At 46.8% G+C, this 22,154-nt stretch overlaps 2 protein-coding genes across 3 annotated transcripts in view; both read left to right on the top strand.

Annotated features, from left to right (window-relative positions):
• The window catches only part of Ncbp3 (nuclear cap binding subunit 3), a 28,647-nt gene extending 25,391 nt beyond the window's left edge, over positions 1-3,256 (top strand). The window contains exons 12-14 of one of the 2 annotated variants that reach the window (XM_076936365.1): positions 1,207-1,368; positions 2,145-2,322; positions 2,744-3,006. In XM_076936365.1, the coding sequence (XP_076792480.1) occupies positions 1,207-1,368; positions 2,145-2,322; positions 2,744-2,858 (455 nt within the window). In that variant the 3' untranslated portion in view covers positions 2,859-3,006. Of the gene's footprint in view, positions 1-1,206; positions 1,369-2,144 lie in introns of both variants that reach the window. The other variant, XM_034508033.2, reaches the window with a different exon arrangement.
• Positions 3,257-12,982: 9,726 nt separating this feature from the next.
• Itgae (integrin subunit alpha E) overlaps positions 12,983-22,154 on the top strand; it is a 55,344-nt gene continuing 46,172 nt past the window's right edge. The window contains exon 1 of the mRNA XM_076936364.1: positions 12,983-13,063. Within this exon, the coding sequence (XP_076792479.1) occupies positions 13,027-13,063 (37 nt within the window). The 5' untranslated portion in view covers positions 12,983-13,026. The remainder of the gene's footprint in view (positions 13,064-22,154) is intronic.

The following is a 22,154-nucleotide window of genomic DNA, read 5'->3' as shown; positions in this document are numbered from 1 at the left end:
AGGATTAGAGTATAGCGGGCATAGAAAACAAAGGAACAAGGGCTAAACTTCTTAGGGACAGCGAAGTCAAAGGGATGAGAATAGAACCCTGGAAAGGAGGAGTATGGAAGAGAAGCCACGAAGAGGCTCAGCCTGAGCTCTTGTGGGGAGTTTACATGAGATGTCAAGAGCAGGGCTCAAGGCTGGTGAACATGTGGCTGCTGCTGCTTGTTGGGGAGACCTCAGGCCTAGAGGCTTTGTGACAGATCTGGAGGAGAGCACACTTAGCTTAGGACACTAAATAGTAATTAATAATATTATTTCCCTGGAATATTTTATACCCCAAACCAATAAAGTTAAGTTGGATGGCCTGTTGCCAGTCTCATTATACTTACTGATTAAATGTAGTAAGTTTATTGGGAACTACTTATATTTTCAAGGATTGTGACTTCTACCTTCGGGGAGCTTGCAGTCTTATTGTTAACTGAAAAAGGTGGTATATTACTTAGTTTTGCTTGGTTCTGGCAAAAAAGAAAAAAGGAAGAAAGAAAACTTTGCTTCAAGCACTCAGCCGATAGCCTCTGCATCCAAGTTTTAAGTTTTCTTAAGAGAACCAAGACCAGTTATGAACAGAACTGGCTTTCAGAAGCCTTCTCATGCTGGGTGCTGTCCCTTCACTATGGGAGATTTGGGATCAGGTCTTTAGAGTGCTGTGCTGATTAGTTTAGTTGGTTGGGGCCTCTGCCTCTTGAGGGCTGGGATTAAAGACATGCACCACTACCATCTGGTAGCTGACCAAAATTTTTTTTACCAGCTTAGAGTTGTTTTGGAAGAGGGAACCTTAACTGAGAAAATGCCCTTCCAGATTAGTTTGTGGAGAAGCCTGTGGTGCGTTTTCTTGATTGCTGGTTGTTGTCCAAGGGCCCAGCTCACTGTTGGGCAGTAAGGAAGCAGGCTGAGCAAACCTCAAGGAGCAAGCCAGTAAGCAGCACCCTCCATGGCCTCTGCATCAGCTCCTGCCTCCAGGTTCCTGCTGTGTCAGATTCTGCCCTCGTTCCTTTTGATGAGTTGTTATATAGAGAGTGAGTGAAGTAAACCTTTCCTCCTCAAGTTGCTTCTGATCATGGTATTTTGTCACAGCTATGGCTAAGACAAAAAGCCTATGTCATTGGTACTGAAGTAAAGCACATATGCTTGGTAACAGGTATACTTTCTCTCTTTCTTCAGACATTCGCCAGCGGTTAGGCAAAAGACCATATTCTCCAGAGAAGGCTGTTAGTAGTAACCAGGTGGTTCGGAGAGAGCCCTCTTCGGATGTACATAGTAGGCTAGGTGTTCCCAGGCAAGATGTTAAAGGCCTCTACTCTGATACTCGGGAGAGGAAATCAGGTGAGTAACACCTCACAGTGATGGAAGGGGAGGAATGGAGACCAGTGGTTCTAGCATAGGAAGTAGGTCTGTGTTTGTTCCCTTTTTAGTTAGCATGACTGCCTTTGTTTACATCAGCATCAGCACCACACCTACAGGAAAGTTTGCTTCTTTTTAGTTTCACATCATTTAGTTTCTTTGTCCTCACATAATATCTAGGCTTTTCATGTAGCATTTTTCTGTAACTCTTCCACCTTGCTTTACTTTTCATAAGTAAAACCTTTAAATGTTGTGCTTACATGTTTGTCTGTGTACCATGTACATGTCTGTGCCCTTGGAGGTTAGAAGAGGGCATTGGATCCCCTGGAAGTGGAGTTGCGGACTGTTGTAAGGTGCCACGTGTGTGCTGGGAACCTAACCAGGTCCTCTGCAAGAACAAGTGCGCTTAACCAGTAAGGCCTTCAGCCCAGTACAGAAACACTTTAAAGTTTTATAGTTGAAAACCTGAGGATTGTTCACAGTAAAATAGACCCTTCAGCCTGCAGAATGTGAGAGCTGGCAGTTTCTTGGCAGACTGAGGGGGACACGGTGAATGTCTGTTCTGTGCCTGGTGTGGGGACACCTGCCTTGAGCTGTGAGCCTCTCCCATTGAGTCTTAGCCTGTCCACTTACAGACTGGTGCCAAGTACCTCTGTCGATGTTTCCTGCATGGTAGGTGTTGGCAGTGTGCCTGCTTCCTCAGAACTCCATGGTGCTCAGCACTGATGGCCAACTCAAGTGTCTTCTCACCCCAACAGGTGGTTTATGGACTCGCTTAGGATCGACACCCAAGACCAAAGAAAAGAACACGAAGAAAGTGGATCACAGGGCATCCGGCGCTGAGGAAGATGACTCGGAGCTGCAGAGGGCATGGGGTGCTCTGATTAAGGAGAAAGAACAGTCTCGCCAAAAGAAGAGTCGGCTAGATAGCTTGCCGTCACTCCAGATTGAAGTCAGCCGGGAAAGTAGCTCTGGTTCAGAGGCAGAGTCCTGATGCCCTGGCCTTGGCCACTGCCCTTCTTATGTAGGGTGGGGCTTGCAGTAGGAACCTCCCTTGCAGGAGATGACACCCTTTCCTCCTGCCTGTGCCCTGAACACTTGCTGTCCTGGTAGGACAGCTTAAGAGTGTGATGAGTTTTGAAGGGTGTCTCTGTCTTGTGCTGCAGAGTTACAGTTCTGGGCCCTCAAGTCTTCCCCACCACCCCACAAGCTTTACCCTTGGAGTTAAAGGCAACCCTCCAGATTTTGTAGACGTTTTCTTAATATTTTTAACATTGTGTCTTTTAAAAGAAATGTTTTACACAGTCATCCAAAGAGCAGAGAACTGAACTTCTCACTGTTGCCTTGGCCCTGACAGCTCTTGCCAGCAAGCACCCTTTCCCAAGAAAAGTCAGTTCTCAGGTGCTTATTGGACAGTCTTTGAGGGGGAAGATGAGGGAAGCTGCCTGCCATTCAGCCTTCCAGGACCTTAGTGTGGTGGCTGAGTCTCACATGACCTGAGATGCATCTGCCCTCCTGAGTAGATAGGCACGCAGCAGCAACAGTCAGCAGTGGCTGCCGTTCCTCTCGGGGGTCTTTTAGAGTTTTTACTGGCTGGTAGCCTGATGTGAAGTTCGAGTTCAGTGCTGTAGGACTTCTAGGGACAAACAACTGTGACTTCTGGATTTGGAGTTGATTTCTGTGGCGGGGTCTTGGGTTGATGTTGAACAATTTTTAAGTCTGTATTATGTTTAAAAACTATTAATGACTTAAAAGTTTAAATTTTTAATTTTTATATGTGGCTATTCCTCCTGTTGGCTAAGGGGAAGCTCAAGTGGTGTCTTTTGTGTTGTTAAATATACATTATATACTTTGGAAGAAGGCAAAGAAAGGAGTCTGATTATTTTGAATGATACCAATTGTATGGTTTGTTGTACTTGAGTTCCACTTGCTTTGTGGCCACTGTAGGAAAGGCTCTGCTGCCGTCTGTGGTGGCTCTTGTTCATGACCACTTTGTAGAAATGATCCCTGAGCACTCATTCTTTCTGCCTCTGACTTGTCATTGAAGACTTACTCAAAACTAGCAAATAAGATAATAGTTTCAGAAAGTTTAAGTTTATTTTTAATCTCCTTTCAAATTATTTTACCATGGAAAGGCAGTAGATTGTTTGGCTTCTCCTCTGACTTTTACTTTGTATTTAATGCTGTCATTACTCTACAGGTTTAAAAGTGGTGCTTCACTTGAGCCCCTGAAGAGCCCTCTGGGATGTCAGGCTCCTCACCTGCCTGGGTTGTTCTAGACCATAGAGCACTTGACTTGTGGTTGAGCAGAGTTGCAGTGTTGTAACAAAACTGTATCATATGTATTATTTGGTTAGGAACACTCCACCCCCAAACTCTACCCCCAGAGAGATGGGAGCATATAACTAAAGTGGTTTGGCTTCCAAGAATCCTAGAAAGGGGTAGTTCTTATTTCTCTGTTAGATTAGACCTAAGGCCTCCAAGTTTTCTAAGTTTCTCTTGCCCCATGTAGCTCATAGCTCACAGTCAGGTTCTTAGAGGTTCAAGCTTTGGTAGAGTAAGAAGAAAACGGGCCTGAGAACAGAGAGACCTGGATGTCAACCAGGACTCTACACCGTGGACCTGAGCCTTGGTTTCCCCATGAAGCAAGTAAATGGTTTGGTGCAGAGATTCTGGCTTTGTTGGTATCTCTCAGAGGTTTTATTCTTGAAGCTGTGACTGCGGGATGTTTTCTAGTGATGTGGCCAAAGTGTCAGGAAGACAAGGTGGCTATCAGACTGGACAGGGACTTCCCCCATCCTTTTACAGGCTCTAGTTCTCCCAGGGGGTTGAAGATACGTGTGTGGTTCCCACCTGACATGGCTTCCTCAGGTTTAGATACCCCCTCACCCCGCCCCAGCTTTCTTTTTGTTTCTGTTCTGACACCTTCCACCTAGCAATCCAGGCGCATTTGCCTAGGGTCTTTGAGCACTTGTCAATCTTCTGCTAGAGATGAGGGGATGACTTTATGGAAGATAGGCAGTGTGTGTTTCCTTGAGCTGACGAGGAAAGATGCCCACTTCAGCAGCCTTGAAGTTCTTACAGCACAGACAACCCAGAAAGTTGCATACTGCCTAAAGTGATGGCCTTCCCAGCATCTCTCTCCAGCTGGCACTCGGAGCTGCTCAGATCTTCAACACCTTGAGCCCTGTGTGCTTAGGAGTAATAGTAGTCAGGACAGCCCGGCAGGCAGCTGGGTATGCTTTATTCAGGGCACTTTCTGTACATGTGGGGTTAGTCTTTATATGTAGACGGTTTTTAAATGCCCTTTTGCTGCTTGGTAATAACTGCAGATACCTCATCTTTGTTTCCTATTCTCCCTCTTTGTAGAGGGGTCGATGGCCTCTGAGCCTCCTCTGTTGTAATTCCATGACTCTTTCTCTGCTTCTGTCTTCCCTTTTTGCGGCAGCTTCTCTCAACTCTCCCTCTTCATTCTACACATTGTTGCTGGGGCAAATTTTTATGTAGTGTACAGTTCATCCATGTGAAGTGTACATTTGGTTGTCGGCTATTTAGAGTTGTAGAACCATCATCATCGTCAGTTTTAGAACACATTTATTACCAAAAACACCCTGTTCCCACTAGCAGTCGCCCTTCACCTCCCCTCAGACTGGCAACTACTAATCTTTCTGTCCTTGAGGATTTGCCTATAATGGACGATTCATAAATGTTATATGTGATGTGTCTATTTACATCATTTTAAGGTTCATCCATGCCATGGTATACATCACCATTTCAAGTAGTGTGTGTGTGTGTGTGTGTGTGTGTGTGTGTGTGTGTGTGTGTGTGTGTGTTTAGACATGTTTTCATTGTATACCTGACTGCCCTTAGAGCAGGCTGCCTTGGAATTTATAGAGATTGTCTTCCGCTGCTTCCCAGATGCTGGGATTAAAGATATGTGGCACTGTGCCTGCCAGTGGTTTTTGTTTGTTTGTTTGTTTGTTTTCAGTTTTTAAAATTGTCTAAATATGTTATTTACTGTCCATGTAATGGGCATTCTGTGATTTCTAATTCAAGACTATCATGAACAGGCACCTGTATATATTTCTATACAGTTCATGTTTATTTATTGGTGGTAGTGGTGGTAGGGGTTTTTTTTGTTGTTTTTTTGTTGTTGTTTTTGTTTTGTTTTTTGAAACAGGGTTTACCTGTGTAACAAGCCCTGGCTGTCCTGGACTCTATTTGTAGACCAGGCTGACCTCAAACTCGCAGAGATCTGCCTGCCTCTGCTTCCTAAATGCTGGGATTAAAAGCATGCACCATCACACCCAATATGTTTTCATTCTTACGTATGGGAGCGGAATTGATGGATCGTAAGGTAGCTCTTACCTTTAGCCTTTGGAGGAATTGCCAAAGTGTGTTCCCATGTTGTATATCAGGATTCCAGTTTATCAAGTCTTCACCAATATTGTTTACTAATTTGAAATGGGGTTTCATTGTGTATGTGCTGTGTTTTATTTTGTTGCAGTGCAGGGGACCAGACCCAGGACCTTGCAGATGTAGACAAGTACTGTACCACTGAGCTACATCCCCAGTCCAATAACTAGTGATGTTGGCCATTACTTCTTCCTCCTCCTCCTGTGTGTGTGTGGTTTTGAGACAAAGGCTCATGTGTTGGACAATATTTTTGTTTTGGTTTGGTTTTTTAAGACAGAATTTCTCTTTGTAGCCCTGGTTGTTCTGGAATTCTAGGCTGGCCTCAGACTCAGAGATCTGCCTGCTACTCTCTGCTGAATGCTGGGATTAAAGTCATGCACCACTATGCCTGGCTATGTTGGGCATATTTTCATGTATAACAAGATGAACTTCTAAAATATCAATCTGATCTTACTATGCGTGTGCTTGAAACCTTTCCAGAACTTCATCACTGTTTCTGGAATAAAATTCCAAACTTCTTTGATAGCCTTTGGAGCTGTCAAGATAAAGCCTCTGGCAGTATCTGTGGCCTGCTCTCTTTTCTTCCTTACCCTGATGTCTACTAGTTCTTGTATCCCTCGTGATCTCACTGGCTTTCCAGACTGCACAGTGTATGCCTTCAGGTCCCATTGCTGTTCTGCCTTTTCTATTTCTCTTATGATCAAGGTTTTAAGAGACAATCATCAACTTTGGTTTCTTTGTATGTGTGTTCCAGTATTGCCATAAAGGAATCTTAGCTGACTCCATGGTTAGATCGTAAGTCAATACCCAAGGTAAAAATTGAGTAATCAAAATACCTCTTAGAAATCCCAAGACGGGTGCCACATTGAAGACTAGCATCATGCAGATAGTTCCTGCCTTTGTGGAAGGGATCACTGTTTCTTTGGTTGAGTACTAGGTGAAGTAATTGGCCCTGCAGTTTAGGACCATGTCATACAAATGGCCCCTTATTTTGGTGTCAGAACACGCTCATTGAGGTCACTTTTAAGAAGCTTGGAACAGCAGAAGAACGAAGAATGTCCAGCTTGCCTGGGCTTGCTGATGGGAGAACAGAGATAGTGTGGCTCAGTCACCTTGCAACTGGGTCTTTTTTTTTTTTTTTTTTTTTAAACTTTTCAGACAAATGCTTCCTGTTTGATCCTGTGACTCGTATAGTGTGAACCACATGCCCCAGCCCAGCACACCTCACTGTACTCTTACTTCCTATTCCCGGTTAATGTTTGCTAGCTTGTAAGCTCGTGAGAGCAGGGACCATATTTGGCTTGTGCATTGGGCTTTCTCCATGCTTACTACCATTCTGACTCAGGTCTTCTGTGAGCATTTGTGAGATTGTAAACCCCCAGCCAGAAGAGCAGCTCCACCCTCTGAGGCCCTAGGCCTCTTACAGGGCAGTCCTCATTTTTCTGCCATGTATATGCAATGCCTTCTTTTCATGTTTTGTTCTTGTTTTTCCTTCCAGCCTGTGAGTTCCTAGGGAGCAGGTGTCTTCATGTTTTCTCTGTATCACTGAACCAGGCCAGCCCAGTGTAAGAAGTGCTTCGGAAGTATTTGCGAAGTGAATGGATTTTGACAGCTCAGCTCGCACACCATTCTGTGCAGGCTTTTTTCTTCTGGCTGAGCCTACCAGATGGAAATGGAGATTACTCACTGGCGTATAGCGTTTGCGCAGTAAGGAACAGTGCTCATTCAGTGGGTCTCAGAAAACGTCAGCTGTTAATGATCTGTGACACCTAAGCTGAAGCTCATCCAGCTCTAGAAACATTGCTGGGAAATCATCTTGTTTTTTAGACTCAAGGACAGTTTTATTAGGGTTTAAAAGAAAAGTACCAGGCAAGTTGCAAATCTCAGCAGATGGGTAGGCGAAGGAAGCAAAAAGGGTCACACTTCCTGAGTTAGGCTGACTTGGACATCAGCCATGTCATGGCCAGGAGGGAGTTTTAGAGAAGGAATAAGAAAGTTCACAGTACCAGAAAGAGCATGCCTGACCAGCATCTAAAAGAAAAAAGCCTCGAAGTTCCCGAACTGTGGTCCGACAGAGTTGTGAGCTAGGAACCCAGCCCCGACCCAGATCCACCACAAGAGCAGCAGTTGCTCTTAGCCTCTGAGCCATCTCTCCTGCCCTGACATTCCTTTTATTAGTATAGTATTCATCTGCCCCAGGATAGGAGGAAAGAAGGCTGGCTGATAAGTAAGAGGCCCCAAAGAGGGAACACTGAACCGCTTCTTAGCCCCTGGTCCTGTTAAGTGACTGCAACCCAGAACAGGAGGCAGGAAGTAACTGCCTGCCAGCAGCTGTTCTACCTGAAGCATCATTCCTTCTACTGCCAAAGTGCTTTTGGGGGCGAACTGCTAGTGTGCACTTTGGGTAGGCAGCACTAAGTTGTTTTAACTGCTGCACGGGTAAGTGTGTTTCCTAAGACTTTGCTTTCAAACCTTATATAAGATTTAACTCTGAACTTGAGCCTTTTCTTCCCCCTTAAAATCCCTTAAGAGCTCAAGAAAACATTTTATTTTTGGTAATGTTGAGAATGTTACTTTCACTTCAAGACAGATTATAAGGTGCATAACATGACCGGCAGCAAATGCCTCGAACTTGTCTTGTGTTTATACAGCAAATCTTAGCAGAAAGAGTAGTGGTCCCAGCTCCTTCAAAACCCTATAAGCATTTCACAGAACTTTGATGTTTCTGGATGCAGTCAGGAATGCTGCTTCAGAAGCCTGTTTCAGATGGTCTCTCCTTGTTACACAGCTGGCCTGGCCTAGAGCCTGGACTACTCTGGAGTTCTCAATCCTACATCAACCTCCCAAACATATGACATAAAAACATATCTGTATTTTACCATTCATCATACTAGCGTGTTGTAAAGTATGGAAATGGTATTTTACTGTGCTGTTGAGAAACTCTGGAGTGTGGGTGATGCTCAGTTTACCAGTCACTGCCTGCCCAGGAAGTCTCTGTTGAAACAGTTCCAGAGTCCTTCTCTGGATGCTCAGATTCTTCAATGTTAAGACTTTGTGTGGTCTCAGACATTTCTACCCCTGGACCAGTGAGGACCAGTGTAGGTCAGAAAGAGCAAGAGCCTCATACAGTTGACAAAAAGCTTCCTATCCTATGCTGTCCACTCCTTATCCTAGTGTTGGATCCAGTGACATGTTCTTTTTCTGCTTATGTACAGCAGTCCCCCGAGGACCATGAGCTGATGGCAGCCCTCTGAGCTCAAGTAGAAAGTCTTTTTGAGGAAAGGCAACTAGAATGACGGCCAGAGCTGAGGTGTGTCCTAGGGTATGTTCTGACATTCATCACTGGGAGATGGAATTTGCCCCTTCCTCTCTGGGGCTTAGTTCCCTTGTCCATGGAGGCCTCATTGAGGTGAGATGGGAAAGATTCTTGCAGTGTTTTCCAAGGAGCTCTGCTGGATGGAGCTGAGATCAGCAAGAGACTCACCTGATCCCACAGCCCTGCAGTGTTCTCCCTCCTAGCCCCTCAGTCATGAAGGGACCAGAAGGACGAGTGAGATGGCTCAGTGAGCGAAGGCTCTTGCCACCATGCTTGATAGCCTGAATTACTCACTAGGATCTACGCGATGGAAAGGAAGACTCCTGCAGGCTGTCCTCTGACCTCACGTCATTGTGATGTGCTCATGTGTGTACATGCATGCAGGTATACACAAACGCTGCTCAGTTTTAATTTGGGAACTATTTGAGAAAGTAGGCTAAGGTGTCAGTTTGCTTGGGCAGCTGTGACAAGATATCACAGGCATAGATGCTAGAAGTCTGAGAGGGTCCCAGCATGGAGAGTCCTCTCCTTGGCTTGCTCACGTGTCCTTTCTCCTCCATGTGTGCCAGTGACCCTTCTCAGCACCAGCCCTATGGCACCCTGTGGCACCCTATGGCACCCTGTGGCACTGGGTCTGAGCCCCACCCTTAGACCTCTTTAAATTTAGTGGCCTCTGTAAAGTCAAGTTTCTTAAGTCTGGTCGAATTGAGGTGTAGAACTTGGATATAGGAATTTGGAGATGGATATTGTTCAGCCCTCGGCACCTGGGAGTGCAAGGGTGCCAGTCTGTATTTGTGCTTTTTAACTTCTCAAAAACTCATGATCTGGGCGTTTTTAGTAGTTCAGGGTACTGGTTCTGGAGGAAACAGGCATGTCTGGCTCCTTAGCAACTTAGCCATTCGTGTAGCCTTGGACTCAGTCCTTAGCGTCCCTCTGATGCCAGCACCATGAGCCATGTGATGACAGACACTCCCCTCTGACAAAAGCTATTGTAGATGGCCTTGGCTCTGCCTATCCCTGACTCCCTGTGGAGCTCATCTTCAAATGTATTCTTCCCAGCTTCTTGAGGAAAGGTTGGCTGGGATTAGAACAACTTCTGTCTGGAGAATGGATGGCAGCCCCCCTGCATTGGTGTATGTCACACTTCCTGCTTGCCTGTGGCTCTCAAGACAAGTCTCCCACCTCCTGATACACACCTCTCTCTTCCTGAATATGTATCAGACTTCCCTTTGGGGAGTGGTAGGGAGAGGAGTTAGAGGCTCTCCTTGTTACACAAGCTGGCCCGGCCTAGACCCCAGAATGGACTGGAGCTCTCACTACTTCATCAACCTCCCAAACACTGGGATTACAGATCTGCCATGGCTCTATAAACTTTCTTTTGAAATACTTGCAGAATCACAGCATCATCAAGGATAGAACAAAGAATATTTTTTTCTCTATTTTTTTTAACCATCCAGTCTTTCCCTTGCCCCTTCCCCCACCCCACCCCCAAACTACTTGAAGCATTTTGCACTGCATTCCACTCTACCCTCACTGATTTCTGTTGTGCTCGTAGGATAGTTACCAAGGTCAGAAATAGGTAGTGTCTGGTCAGTATAGTAGTTGCTCATTTGTGGTCCAGGCTTCCTTCTGTCTGTCCAGTAGTGCTGTTTCAGGCATTTCTCACCCTCCCACCCTCAATCCAGGATCTAATCTGGCATTCAAGCAGTGGACAGCCTTTGTTCTGTAACTGGAGCATGTCCTCGGCCTCTCTTTTGTCTTTCACAACATGGATATTTTGGAAGGATACGGTCTTGTTAGTGGTATAAGATTGGCATTCAGCTTGGTTCCTTGGAGGTGTGTATTTGCCAGGCTTCCAGCCTAGAACTGGGTGCTGTGAGAGAAGAACCAAACAAGAGCCAGCAAAGCCAAGCCCCTAAGCCTGAAGCTCTGCTTTGTGAGAAAGCAATATCAGATGGGCTGGGAGGGCTCCTCTGCAAGTCATAGTTATGGCATTGACAATCTTTGGTGGGTACAGAGGTCCTGGCACTCCATAGAGTCCTACAGAGGTGCAGAACATGCCCATGCCCTGTGCAGCTCTGGCCGTCCTCACCACCTGGCCTCCTGAGGTGCCTGGGGTTTGTACTCAGTCTTGTTGCTGTCAGTGCTCCTAAGTTAGCTCCCATCCTGGGCTTTCCCACCCTACTAAGGGTGTGCTTTGTGATCTAGGCTGCCCCTTTCTTCCCCATGGGACAGGGCTGGGAGAATCCTTTAGTGGCTCTACTAAATGTCCTTGGGTTGGGAGGAGCTGAGCTTCGAGCAGTGATGGGAAGATGACTGCTGGTGCCACTGCAGCTTGTGACAGGTCTGTCCAGCAGCCTTCGGGCACTCTACACTATGACGTAGCATTAAGACATCAGACCTGGAACACTGCTTTTCTAGCTGCTAATAATGAGTATGGGGGATGGTGAATTGTAATCTTTTTGAATAATTGTATAAGAGCTAGTGAAATGTTAGACCAAAGCTAACAGCGTGGGAATGTTTGAAGTATCATTGAATCTTCACTGAACTTTGGCTAAGTAAGTTTTCCATGTGAAAAACAAAATAAAATTGATTTTCATGTAGTCATTAAGGCCGTGTGGTTGTCCACTTTTGCTAATACTGTAACACTTCAGAATGTTCTCTTACATCCATGGAAAGATGAGAGGTTGAATGCCCAACCTTTCTAAGTTAAGATTAAGATTGCATATGGGGGGCTGGTGAGATGGCTCAGTGGTTAAGAGCTATTGGCTGCTCTTCCGGAGGTCATGAGTTCAAATCCCAGCAACCACATGGTGGCTCACAACCATCCCGTAATGAGATCTGATACCGTCTTATGGGGTGTCTGAAGACAGCTACAGTGTACTTACATATAATAAAAACATTTAAAAAAAAAAAAAAAAAGATTGCATATGGTCTAGAGTTCAGTTCTGTCCATGCCCTGGCATCATTTTAATATGTCAGTCACTTGTGGCTAAAAACGCCAGTTGGACAGTAGGGTCCAGAGCAGCCCATCTTTGCAGAGAGGTCTTACTACATGGCTCAGGCTGGCCTTGTACTCGGTCTTCCCGCCCTATACTCCTGAATGCTGGGATTTTGCTAGGCTGGCCTGTCCAGCATGGCTTCCTTCCCTCACTGCTATGTGGGCAAATTCAACTATTGAGGCAGCTGGTCTTTAGATATGACTGCCCCTGTTGGTGGTAGACTCTCCACAACCTGGGCAGGGTCAGAGCTGTGCTGTAAAGGCCATGATGTCTACCTCTTCCGTTAGGCTGGAAGCTCAGAGCCCTGCGAAGCTGTTATCAGCTTCAGGTTTTGAAGACAATTGAACTACAGCTGGACTGAAGCAGTGACTTTAACTAATATATCAGATCTTCATGCTCACCTGGTCCTCCACAGCCCTGTGCATTGAGTACAAGAGCAAACATAAGAGCCCAGTTTCTATCTGTGAGGGCACTTTCTATTCGAGGGGACCCAGGATGGTTGGGAGCTGATCTCATGAGTCTGGCTGGGGAACATTCTGCATGGGACAGGCTGAATTAGTCTACCTGCATCTCCTCTGTCTGCCAAAGACACCCGGGACTACCACCAGCCAAATCTTAGCTCACTCGTGCATGAAATGGTGAGTCTAGTGAGTGACGGAACTGGGCTGGCAATTAATTGTCTGAGTTCCCAGGACCCAGCCCACACCTGGGGAAGCCACATGCTGGCCGTGTACAAGCTATGGTGGCTGTGTCTACTTGAAAGTACCTGTGGGGCTGTGGTCCCTTATCTGTATATGCTTCTGTCCCCGCCTCCTGGCCTCCCCTGCAGAGGAAGGGAAGCTGAGTACTTTCTGAGGTCCTTCTGTGTCACCCCACTCAGCTCACACAGCTGCGTCTGCTCCAGCTATGAAGTGGCTCTTCCATGTCCTTCTCTGCATGGCCAGTAAGTCTGCCTTACCCTTTGTCTTCAGATGCTATCTTTGTCTGCCTGGGCTCAGGATTAGTGATCAGAGAAATGATGGGCTTCCCTTGGGAGTGCCTTTGTTCAAACAGTTCTGCAGGTTTACTGGGGAGAATCTCTCAGTGCTGATGGCCCCTGGCCTCAGGCTTTAGGACTCTGCCACCCTGTTTCCCTCTCCGTTCAGCCTCTACTCACTCTACCACATTCTCAGTTCTATGCCCAGCTAGTTCCCAGAGTGTGGAAGCTAAGAATATCCTGTGCCACCCAGAAGAGGGCCCTTCATTGATAGAGCAGCTTCAGCTGCTGGGAGTCTGGGGGACTGGAAAGAATGGGGAGACTGGCAGGAGACTGGGGGTGATTCACTCCAGAGCGTGTGTCGGGAGGACCTGCTTCTTGTTCTGTGATGTGGTGGAGGGGCAGGCATTTCTGCTGCCAGGGGATCCCATTCTATTTTTAACCCTGAGTGGGAACTGCTTTTGGACAGACTGTCCTGAGACCACCATAAGATCCCAGAGACAAGATAGCACAATCAGATGAGCCCCCAGGGACTGCTCAGACGGGGATTGAGTCTGATCTTGCGTAGTGTTCTGGGTCACTTTTCTTGCCCATACTTGGCAAGACAATAAGATGAACATCGGACATAGTAATATGTATATAGTAATATATATATATACACATATATATATACACACACATATATATACACACACACACACACACACACACACACACACACACACACACACACATATATATATATATATATATATATATATATATATATATATATATGAATGACTGGGAGTTGTATCTGTGGAAGCCAGTTCATGCCAGTCAGTGAAGGTATGAAGGAACTGAGCCGTCACAGGAGGAGGGTGCAGGACGGTCACCAGCTGTGAGTTAGAGCACTTGGGAGGCAATCTAAACCTTGCTTACATCACTGACATGTTGTAGGGAAATTTTTGTTATTTTAAAAAAAAACCTAGGGTAGCCAGTGATATGGCTCAGCAGGTTAAGACATTTTCTGCCAAGCCTGATGACCTGAATTCTATTCCAGAGACCCACATGGTAAAAAGAGAGGACTGGCTTGTCCTCTGTCCTCTGCATGATGTCGTACTTGTGAGCACACACATGCATGTGCACAGACACACAAGCTTTGTTTGTTTGTTTTCTGGTTTTTCGAGACAGGGTTTCTCTGTGTAGCCCTGGCTGTCCTGGAACTCACTCTGTAGACCAGGCTGGTCTCGAACTCAGAAATCCGCCTGCCTCTGCCTCTCAAGTGCTGGGATTAAAGGTGTGCGCCACCATAAGCTTTGTTTTTAAGCATTTGATAGTCACCATGGGAAAATGAAGTTGGTTCAACGTTTTATTACTTTGCATCCTAGAATTGCATTTATTTCTGTTATCTGCAGAGGGAGAAGTGGGGTCTCACCTTTTTTTTTTTTTTTTTTTAATCAAAGCTCTGATGCCCCATCATCAAAAGCTGTCTAGAGAAGATGCTGAGACTAGAGTAGTCCACTCCAGTATAGACATGACTGAGGCCTAGAGACAGACAGACTGACAGAGAGTGCAACCAAGGAGCAGTAGAGACAGAACCACGTCTGTCCTGCCTCATAGCTCCAGGATGCTCTGTGGCCTGGAATGATGACCCTAGTGGTGGCACTTTGGGCTCCTGCCCACCTTTGTTTCCTGCAACTCCTCAGCAGTGGCATGACCTCTGTACCACTACCTGCTATTCATCAAACCCCTGAGGTTCTGGCACACCCCAAGTTGACATGCAACAAAAAACAAGATGGAGCCAAGCAGTGGTGGCGCACACCTTTAACCCCAGCACTGGGGCGACAGAGGCAGGCAGATCTCTGAGTTCCAAGACAGCCAGGGCTACACAGAGACACAAAGAAACCCTGTCTTGGAAAAACAAACAAACAGGCAAGACAGGCAGATTGGCACTGAGGCCCTGCAGCCTGTGGGGTTGGCTATGCTGTGGGACGGGGTGAGGGCTTGGCCTTGGTATGTGATGGGGGATGTGAGATAGCACTGTTGCACATTGTGATGCTTGCTGATCAGCCAGGCCTCAAGACTGAGGCTAAGTCCTGAGGGTTTTGGGAGTCAGAAGCAGGCAAGGTGCGACCAAGGAGAATGAAAATGCAGACTGAACACAGGCCCCAAGCTCTTATGCCTGTGCCTGCCTGGCTTCCCTGGGTTGGGGCCAACCGACAACTGTTCCTGACAAGGCGGCTCTGCCCTTCTGCCCTTCCAAGCCTCCCATTGTGGTAGTGATCTCTTCCTGTCACTCATGGGAGCAAATGAACTAAAAGTTGTCTAAGGAAAGGTTGTAGAAAATGCAGGTGCAGACACATTGACTTCTAGAGCAGCCCAGCCCCCAACCCTCAGCCCCCAGCCTCAGTACACCCCACCACGTAGTCTGACCCTGAATTAATCCTGTCCTGATTCGTTCTGTGGCCACAGTAACTCACTTCCTCCTGAGTCTCAGAGGTCGAGTTTACTTCTCTTGTGTGAAGGGAACTTTGCTATGGATCTGCGAAACCTTATGCGTTAAGAGAAAGGAACCAGAGTCCAGGGCCTGCTCTGTCAGGACACCAACCCAAGCTCCCCCAGTGGTCCCCATTGGGGAAGTGAGGAAGTGGCTGGCCTGGTTCCACCTAGGCCTAGCCTCCAGCTATGTGTAGATGTTAGAGAAAAGCTCGGTCCTCAGGATCAGAGATCCAGGTACCTGAGAGATGCCTAGGAGAATGGTAGGGTCTCAGCAAATAGGCAGACTAGGAAGAGGGGCTTTCAGAGGCAGCCAGGCCTGGGCATGTGAAGAAGATGGAGAAGCAAAGTCATGAGAACAGAAAGCTGTTTACTCTGATGTTGTCCCCCCACTCCCAGATTAGGACCTACCGGGCCCCAGTGTGATGAAAAAGCAGGCTATACACACACTGACTTTCCTAGCCCAGGGGAGGGTTCACGGAAAGAGCCACAGGACTCAGTAGAAGCAGGAAACAACACTCAGGTAGAAAGGACACAAGCCAGGTGAAACCTCACATCTCTGGCCTCTGGAAAGCTGGCTTGTGTATATATGAAGTTTGTGTGATATGTATAGGGAGTGTATGGGATGCAAGTGGTGCATATATGGCCCATGTGTACTACTATAGTATAGACTGTAGGAGGTATATAGCCTGTGTGGTGTGTACGACATGGCATGTATGAGGTGTACAGATTTCATATGGAAGTTAGATAGGATGTATGGAGTATGCAGTGTGCGTTGTATTTGTGGAGTATGCATTATGTGTGTCTGATACATGGAGTATGGATGCTATGTATGAGTACATACAGGGTATTAATATATTACTGGAGTACTTGAGGTTTATGGGGTTTATAGGTAGACATGAGGTCTGTATGCCATGCACAGCAGTACACAGAGTGTGTGGCGTGCACAGGTATATGGTTATATATGGGGCATAGGGAAGACATGGGTGCCTGAGAGTGTGGAGGACTCAGAGCGCCAGGCTCTGGGAAGCCATGGCTGGTCTTGAACGTGGTAGGGACGATTACACTTGTAGGGAATGTGGAGTTAAGGAGTAAGAGGGGACAGCAGAGAAGCTGGTGAGGAGGCTGCAGCAGTGGTCCAACCCATGAGTGCTGAGGAGGGAGGAGTGGAGAGCTGGGATGATTGTAGGGACGTTCAGGGGAAACACTGGGAAGTTCACATGAGCTTAGCACGGGGCTGTGCCTTGCATCCAGGAACTGCCTGAGACCCATGTCTGGTTTTACTCTCAGGTAAACTAGAGGTGTGAAGGGAGGGGCTCTTGGGGTGCCACTGAGGTTTGGGGTTGAGGTAGCAAGGCTCTGTGAGAAAGATGAAGGGATGTGGTTCGTGAGCTGCTCCTTTCAGACAGGTGTTCTGTAGATGCCTACGACTTCCCTCTGTGAACATTCAGGGCTCTGGACCAGGCATAAGGATGCTGAGCCGAGACTCATCGCTATAGTTCCTCCTGTAAGTGTGGGCTTCATTTACTGGGAACAGTGTTGACCACTGAGCTGTGAGAAGCCATTAAAAATGCTTCGTGCAAAAGAAGAGGCAGTGGGGGCTGCCAGGGTGAGGTCTTTGATTCAGTGGCCCACGTGACTGCCAGACAGTTTAGGGGAGCAGCCCTGTGGGTAGAGTGGTGACAGACAATTCTGACTTGGCTCTCATGCCTGACTGTGTGGTGAGTTTGGAGGAGGAAGGTGGGCGGTAGGGTTGTGAGAGAAGTGGCAGCCCTCTACCTGTGGTCACAGAGCCTTTAACGCCAGCGTCTACTTACCAAACCGCCACTTGACAGGCCCTGAGCTAGCACAGCCCGTGTTACAATGTGAAAAACAAAGTAACGGGACTCCATGGCATAGCAAAGATTTGAACTCAAGACTTTCTGCCCTTAGTGCTCAGGCTATTTTCTCTGAGTCTCTGTGGAAAGTATGAAGTAAAGGGTACATGGAAACCCAAGCAAAAATGAAGTGTAAAGGCCACTGTGGACTCTAGGGCACACACACGCTCACGCACACGCACACGCACGCACACACACGCACACACACGCACACACACACGCACACACACACACTCACGCACACGCACGCACACACATGCACATGCACGCACATGCATGCACACACACACGCACATGCATGCACACATCTATGCATAACTACGAATGCATACACGGCTCTTATGCCCCCTGTCTATACAATCAGTTCTCGATAACCTAGTCCTTGCCCTAAAGCAGGGTTCTGCCCTGGCCTGGTGAGCTGCTAGCATAACAGGGAGCCAGCCACACCAAGCAAGCTGCTGCTCAGCCCCTTGGGGGCCGTTTGTAATCCTGCTCTCTGTCTACCTCTCAGTGTGTCCAGGTTTTGGTAAAAGCATTGAAATCAAAGAACCTGGGCCCAACACAAATAATCAACTTAGACTTCAAGAACAAATTGGTAGCTTCGTCCTGTAGCACAGTGCCTGGAAGACAGCAAGTCCCCTGGGAGGCAGCTATCAGATTTTATTTACACCACCCCTCGCTCTGTTTCCCCAGATCCAGCCAGACCCCTCAGTTAAACAGAGCAAACACGGGAAAGGGAAGGAGTGAGAAAGAGGGCTGGCTGACCTATTATGGTATTTTCAGGGTGTCTCCTCTGAACCTGGTCCTGAGCTAGGCTCTGTGGTTTGGGGGTGTCATGCATGACTCAGATCAGATCACAGGTTGGGGAGACAGATTTAATCACCCCTTTGTTTATCAAGATGGGGTTTAGTCAGAGCCAGCAAACACCACAGGATACTGAGTGGGTTCCAGGATCAGTGAGTTACTTTACCCAGGGTCTGGACTGGCTGCTGACGGGCTGAGCAGGCCCATAATGTTGGCCTGCCAGGAACATGGGGGAAACTGGTGAGGAAGGCCCATGGGAGGGAAGGAGCATCTAGGCAGGGTAGGGAGGTGCCTCTGGTGCCCGGGATTTCAAATCCACTCTTATCAATCAATCGTAGGCAATAAAAAGGGGAGACAGAAGGTCCCCACTCACCCTGGGACAATCCAGCAGTTCCCACTCTGTAGTTTCTCCCCCCTTCACTTGACTCAATTCCTAGTTCCTCTTAACTGGCTCACCCAGACACAAGGCACAGCGTGAAACAAGCCAAGGAGGCTGAGTCCAAACCCCACGCTGTCCTTACCCAAGCTCTGAATTCATAAGGAACGCCATCATTCCCTTCTCTCAGGGAGTCCTGACTCCAGGAACCCTGTCTGGGATGGCAGCAAAATCATTATCAGGGAGATTGACTGGAGAAACAGGGTCAGACGAACAGTCAGAACATAGGAGTACGCGGTGACTTATCTAGGACCCTGAGCTGCAGAAGAAGAGCAGGAACCTGGAGCTGCTGGGGCCTGAAGTTCTGAGAGGGTGGGGGAAGGACCTGGAGATGCAGCCAATGCAGTGCAGGTAATAAAACCCACCTCTTCGTGAGGCTACTCGGCTCAAAAGGATTTCCCTTCTAGATGTAACGTTGGTTTTTGTTTTTAGCAAAAAAAAAAAAAAAAAAAAAAAAAAAGCCTTTTGGAGCTAGTATGTTCATTGTGTCTGTAGTTCCTCAGAAAAACCAACTCATTGGTGTTGAAGAAGTGTATTTTGAGACTCGCTCTGGTCTCCTACGGTGTGATTTTGGAATGTGATGTCCTGGGCACCATACTACACGGAATGCACTTTGGGGGACTAGAGAGTCTCTGAAGTCATTGGGTTCTCAAAGTGGTCTGTGATTCCCCAGGCACTGGGGAACTCGCGGTCTGGCTGTTCTGTGTTGGTCAGGGTAGTTAGAGAGGGTATGAATGGCAGCTCTGGGAAACTTCAGAATTGTATGCTTTCTCCAAGCCAATCCTCAAGGAAGTACATCTTGGTTTAAATACAAGTAACAGTTGTGCTCTATCAAATAGGTTTTGTTATTTGAAACAGAGTCCTTCTGTGTAGCTCTGATTGTCCTGGAACTTGCTAAGTAGTCAAGACTGGCTTCAAACTCATGGAGATCTGCCACTACACTTGACCAGAATAGTTTCTTTTTCCTGTTTTGTAGACAGCGTGAGTGACATCGGCTGGTCTCCACTCATGGACACATTTATCCGGATGAAATGTTATTAAGCATTTACTGAGACCCAGAGCTATGTTCAGAGCTCAAAGTGGGGCTGGCTTAGGAAATACACAGATTCATTGTTAGAATGTAAGTTAACCGTTGACCTCCTTTCTTGTCTAATTGCATTCTTCCCTTTTATAAACAAAACAATAGGTAAAGATAAAGGAATGGAATATAGAAGCATGAGACTAGGGAGATGTCTCAGCTGGGCAAACATGAGACATTTTGTTTTGAAGACAAGGTCTCACTGTGTAGCCCTAGCTAGACTGAAACTCACTGTGTAGACCAGGCTACCCTTGAACTCACAGAGATCTACCTGCCTCTGCTTTTAAGCTGAAAACTTAAATAAAGACCCCCAGCACCCACATAAAAAGTGGGGAGCAGAGGTGTGGCTTTGTGACTCTAGAGCTGGGGCTAAAAAAGCAGAGTCAGATGGAGACCCCAGAGCTCCCAGTCCAATTAGTCTAGCCAACTGATGAGTGCCAGGTTCTCAAAACTAAGGTGGGTGGGGCGAGGTAGAGGAAGATACCTTATGTCAATCTCTGGGTTCCATACACAGCGGCACTTGTGCACACATACCTACATGAACGTGCACATACACCACACACACACTCAAACTCCAGTAAAAGATGGGTCACAGGAGTGTTTAGCATAGGGACAATATAAGATAAACCAGAGTTGTTTGTTCCTGGATCCTCCTTGTCACAGGCTCGGGCAGGGCTGGGAATCTAACCAGTGGCAGGGTTTTCATGACTAGATTTCAGGTGTGTCTGAAGGTGTACAGGATAGCTGCAGCAAGCTCACAAGCCTATCAAGTGACGAGGCTCTGAGGATTCACACGCACTGGATCCATCTCTTTCACTCCCCCTCTTTACCAAAATATTCTAAAACTTCGAAACGAGGTCTGAGGACCTGCCAGCTGTAGACATATTCACAATGAGAGGCTTATTATGCTCTCGGGCCCTTCCCTGTCTTCCTGATTCAGGATCTTCAGGTATGGGCGGGCATGGTGGTACAAGCTCGTAATCCTGGCACTTTGGAGGCAAAAGTGGGAGTTTGTGTTCAAGGCCAGTCTGGTCCACAGTAAGTTCCAGGACAGCTGGGATTACATAGAGAGACCCTGACTCAAAAGACTGGAAAAAAAAAAAAAGAGAGAGAGAAGAAAAAAGTAAGAATCTGGACGAGGAGACAGACGATTTTATGAACAAAGCATTTGCTGTGCCAGTGTGAGGATTGGTCCCTAGGACCCATGTTATTCAGGTAGGTGTGGCAGCACCTGTAATCTCCTTACAGGAGGCAGACAAACAGCCCCTTAGGCAACCTGGCTCCAGGTTCACCAAGAGACCTGCCTTAATACTTATGGAAAACAGACACCTGATGTCAATTTTAGTCTCTGCACACACATACATGCACCCAACACATGCAAATAAGCAAAAGTGAAGTAAACATCCTCAGAAGACTCATTTGTATGTCAGTGACTCACTGAAATTCATAGATCCGCCTGCCTCTGCCTCCTGAGTGCTGGGATTAAAGGCGTGCGCTACACTGCCTGGTATCTTTCATTCTTTAATGATTTTCCCCCTCTTTGGTAAACAGAAGTTATTCACTTTTTTCCTTATGATTTATGCTTATTTGTGTCTTATTTTTAAAAATATTTGTCTACCCACAAGGTCTATGCTTTCTTTTAAGAGTGTATTATTTCCTTTTTCACATTTAGATATACAATCTGTCATTGTTAAAACATTTGTTTTGGCTGGGATGTAGCTCTGTGCTCAAGGCCAGCCTGGGCTAAGTATGAACACTGTCTTTAAAAAATATGTTTGCTGCCGGGCAATGGTGGCGCATGCCTTTACTTTAATCCCCTCAGTTGGGAGGCAGAGGCAGGCAGATTTCTGAGTTTGAGGCTAGCCTGGTCTACAGAGTGAGTTCCAGGACAGCCAGGGCTACAGAGAAACCCTGTCTCGAAAAACAAAACAAAAAAAAAGTTTGCTAAACATGGGTTTTGTTTGATCATTAGAGAGGTTCTTTATTAGATTAAAGGAATTCTCTTTTATTTCTAGTTTGCTTAGAATTTTCATCCCATTTCCCTGTGCTGTGCCCATTCAAAGCACTTGTGAACCCCAAAAGACCACCACGAAGCCGATTTCAATGCAATCTCATTAGGGATTTTATTCACAATGCAGCAGGGTGGGAGGGTGAAGCTGGAGCCCAGTTTCAAGCAAGCATTTATTCAGGCAAGCAAACAAGCAAGGGGCTTTCTAGCCTGGCACACATCTGATTGGGGGGTGCTATCATGAAATTTTGTTGTCCTGTAAAATAATTGGCTGGTGCTGGAGGCCAAACTATAAACTTAACTTCTGCTTTCCTCCTGATTGGTGGTTGTTAGGGAGTGACTTGGTGGTCCAGACTTGTTAGGGAGTAACTTGGAAA

This window comes from Arvicanthis niloticus, chromosome 6 (genome assembly GCF_011762505.2).
Source record: "Arvicanthis niloticus isolate mArvNil1 chromosome 6, mArvNil1.pat.X, whole genome shotgun sequence".
Classification (NCBI taxonomy): domain Eukaryota; kingdom Metazoa; phylum Chordata; class Mammalia; order Rodentia; family Muridae; genus Arvicanthis; species Arvicanthis niloticus.
This window is presented reverse-complemented; position numbering and strand designations above follow the sequence as displayed.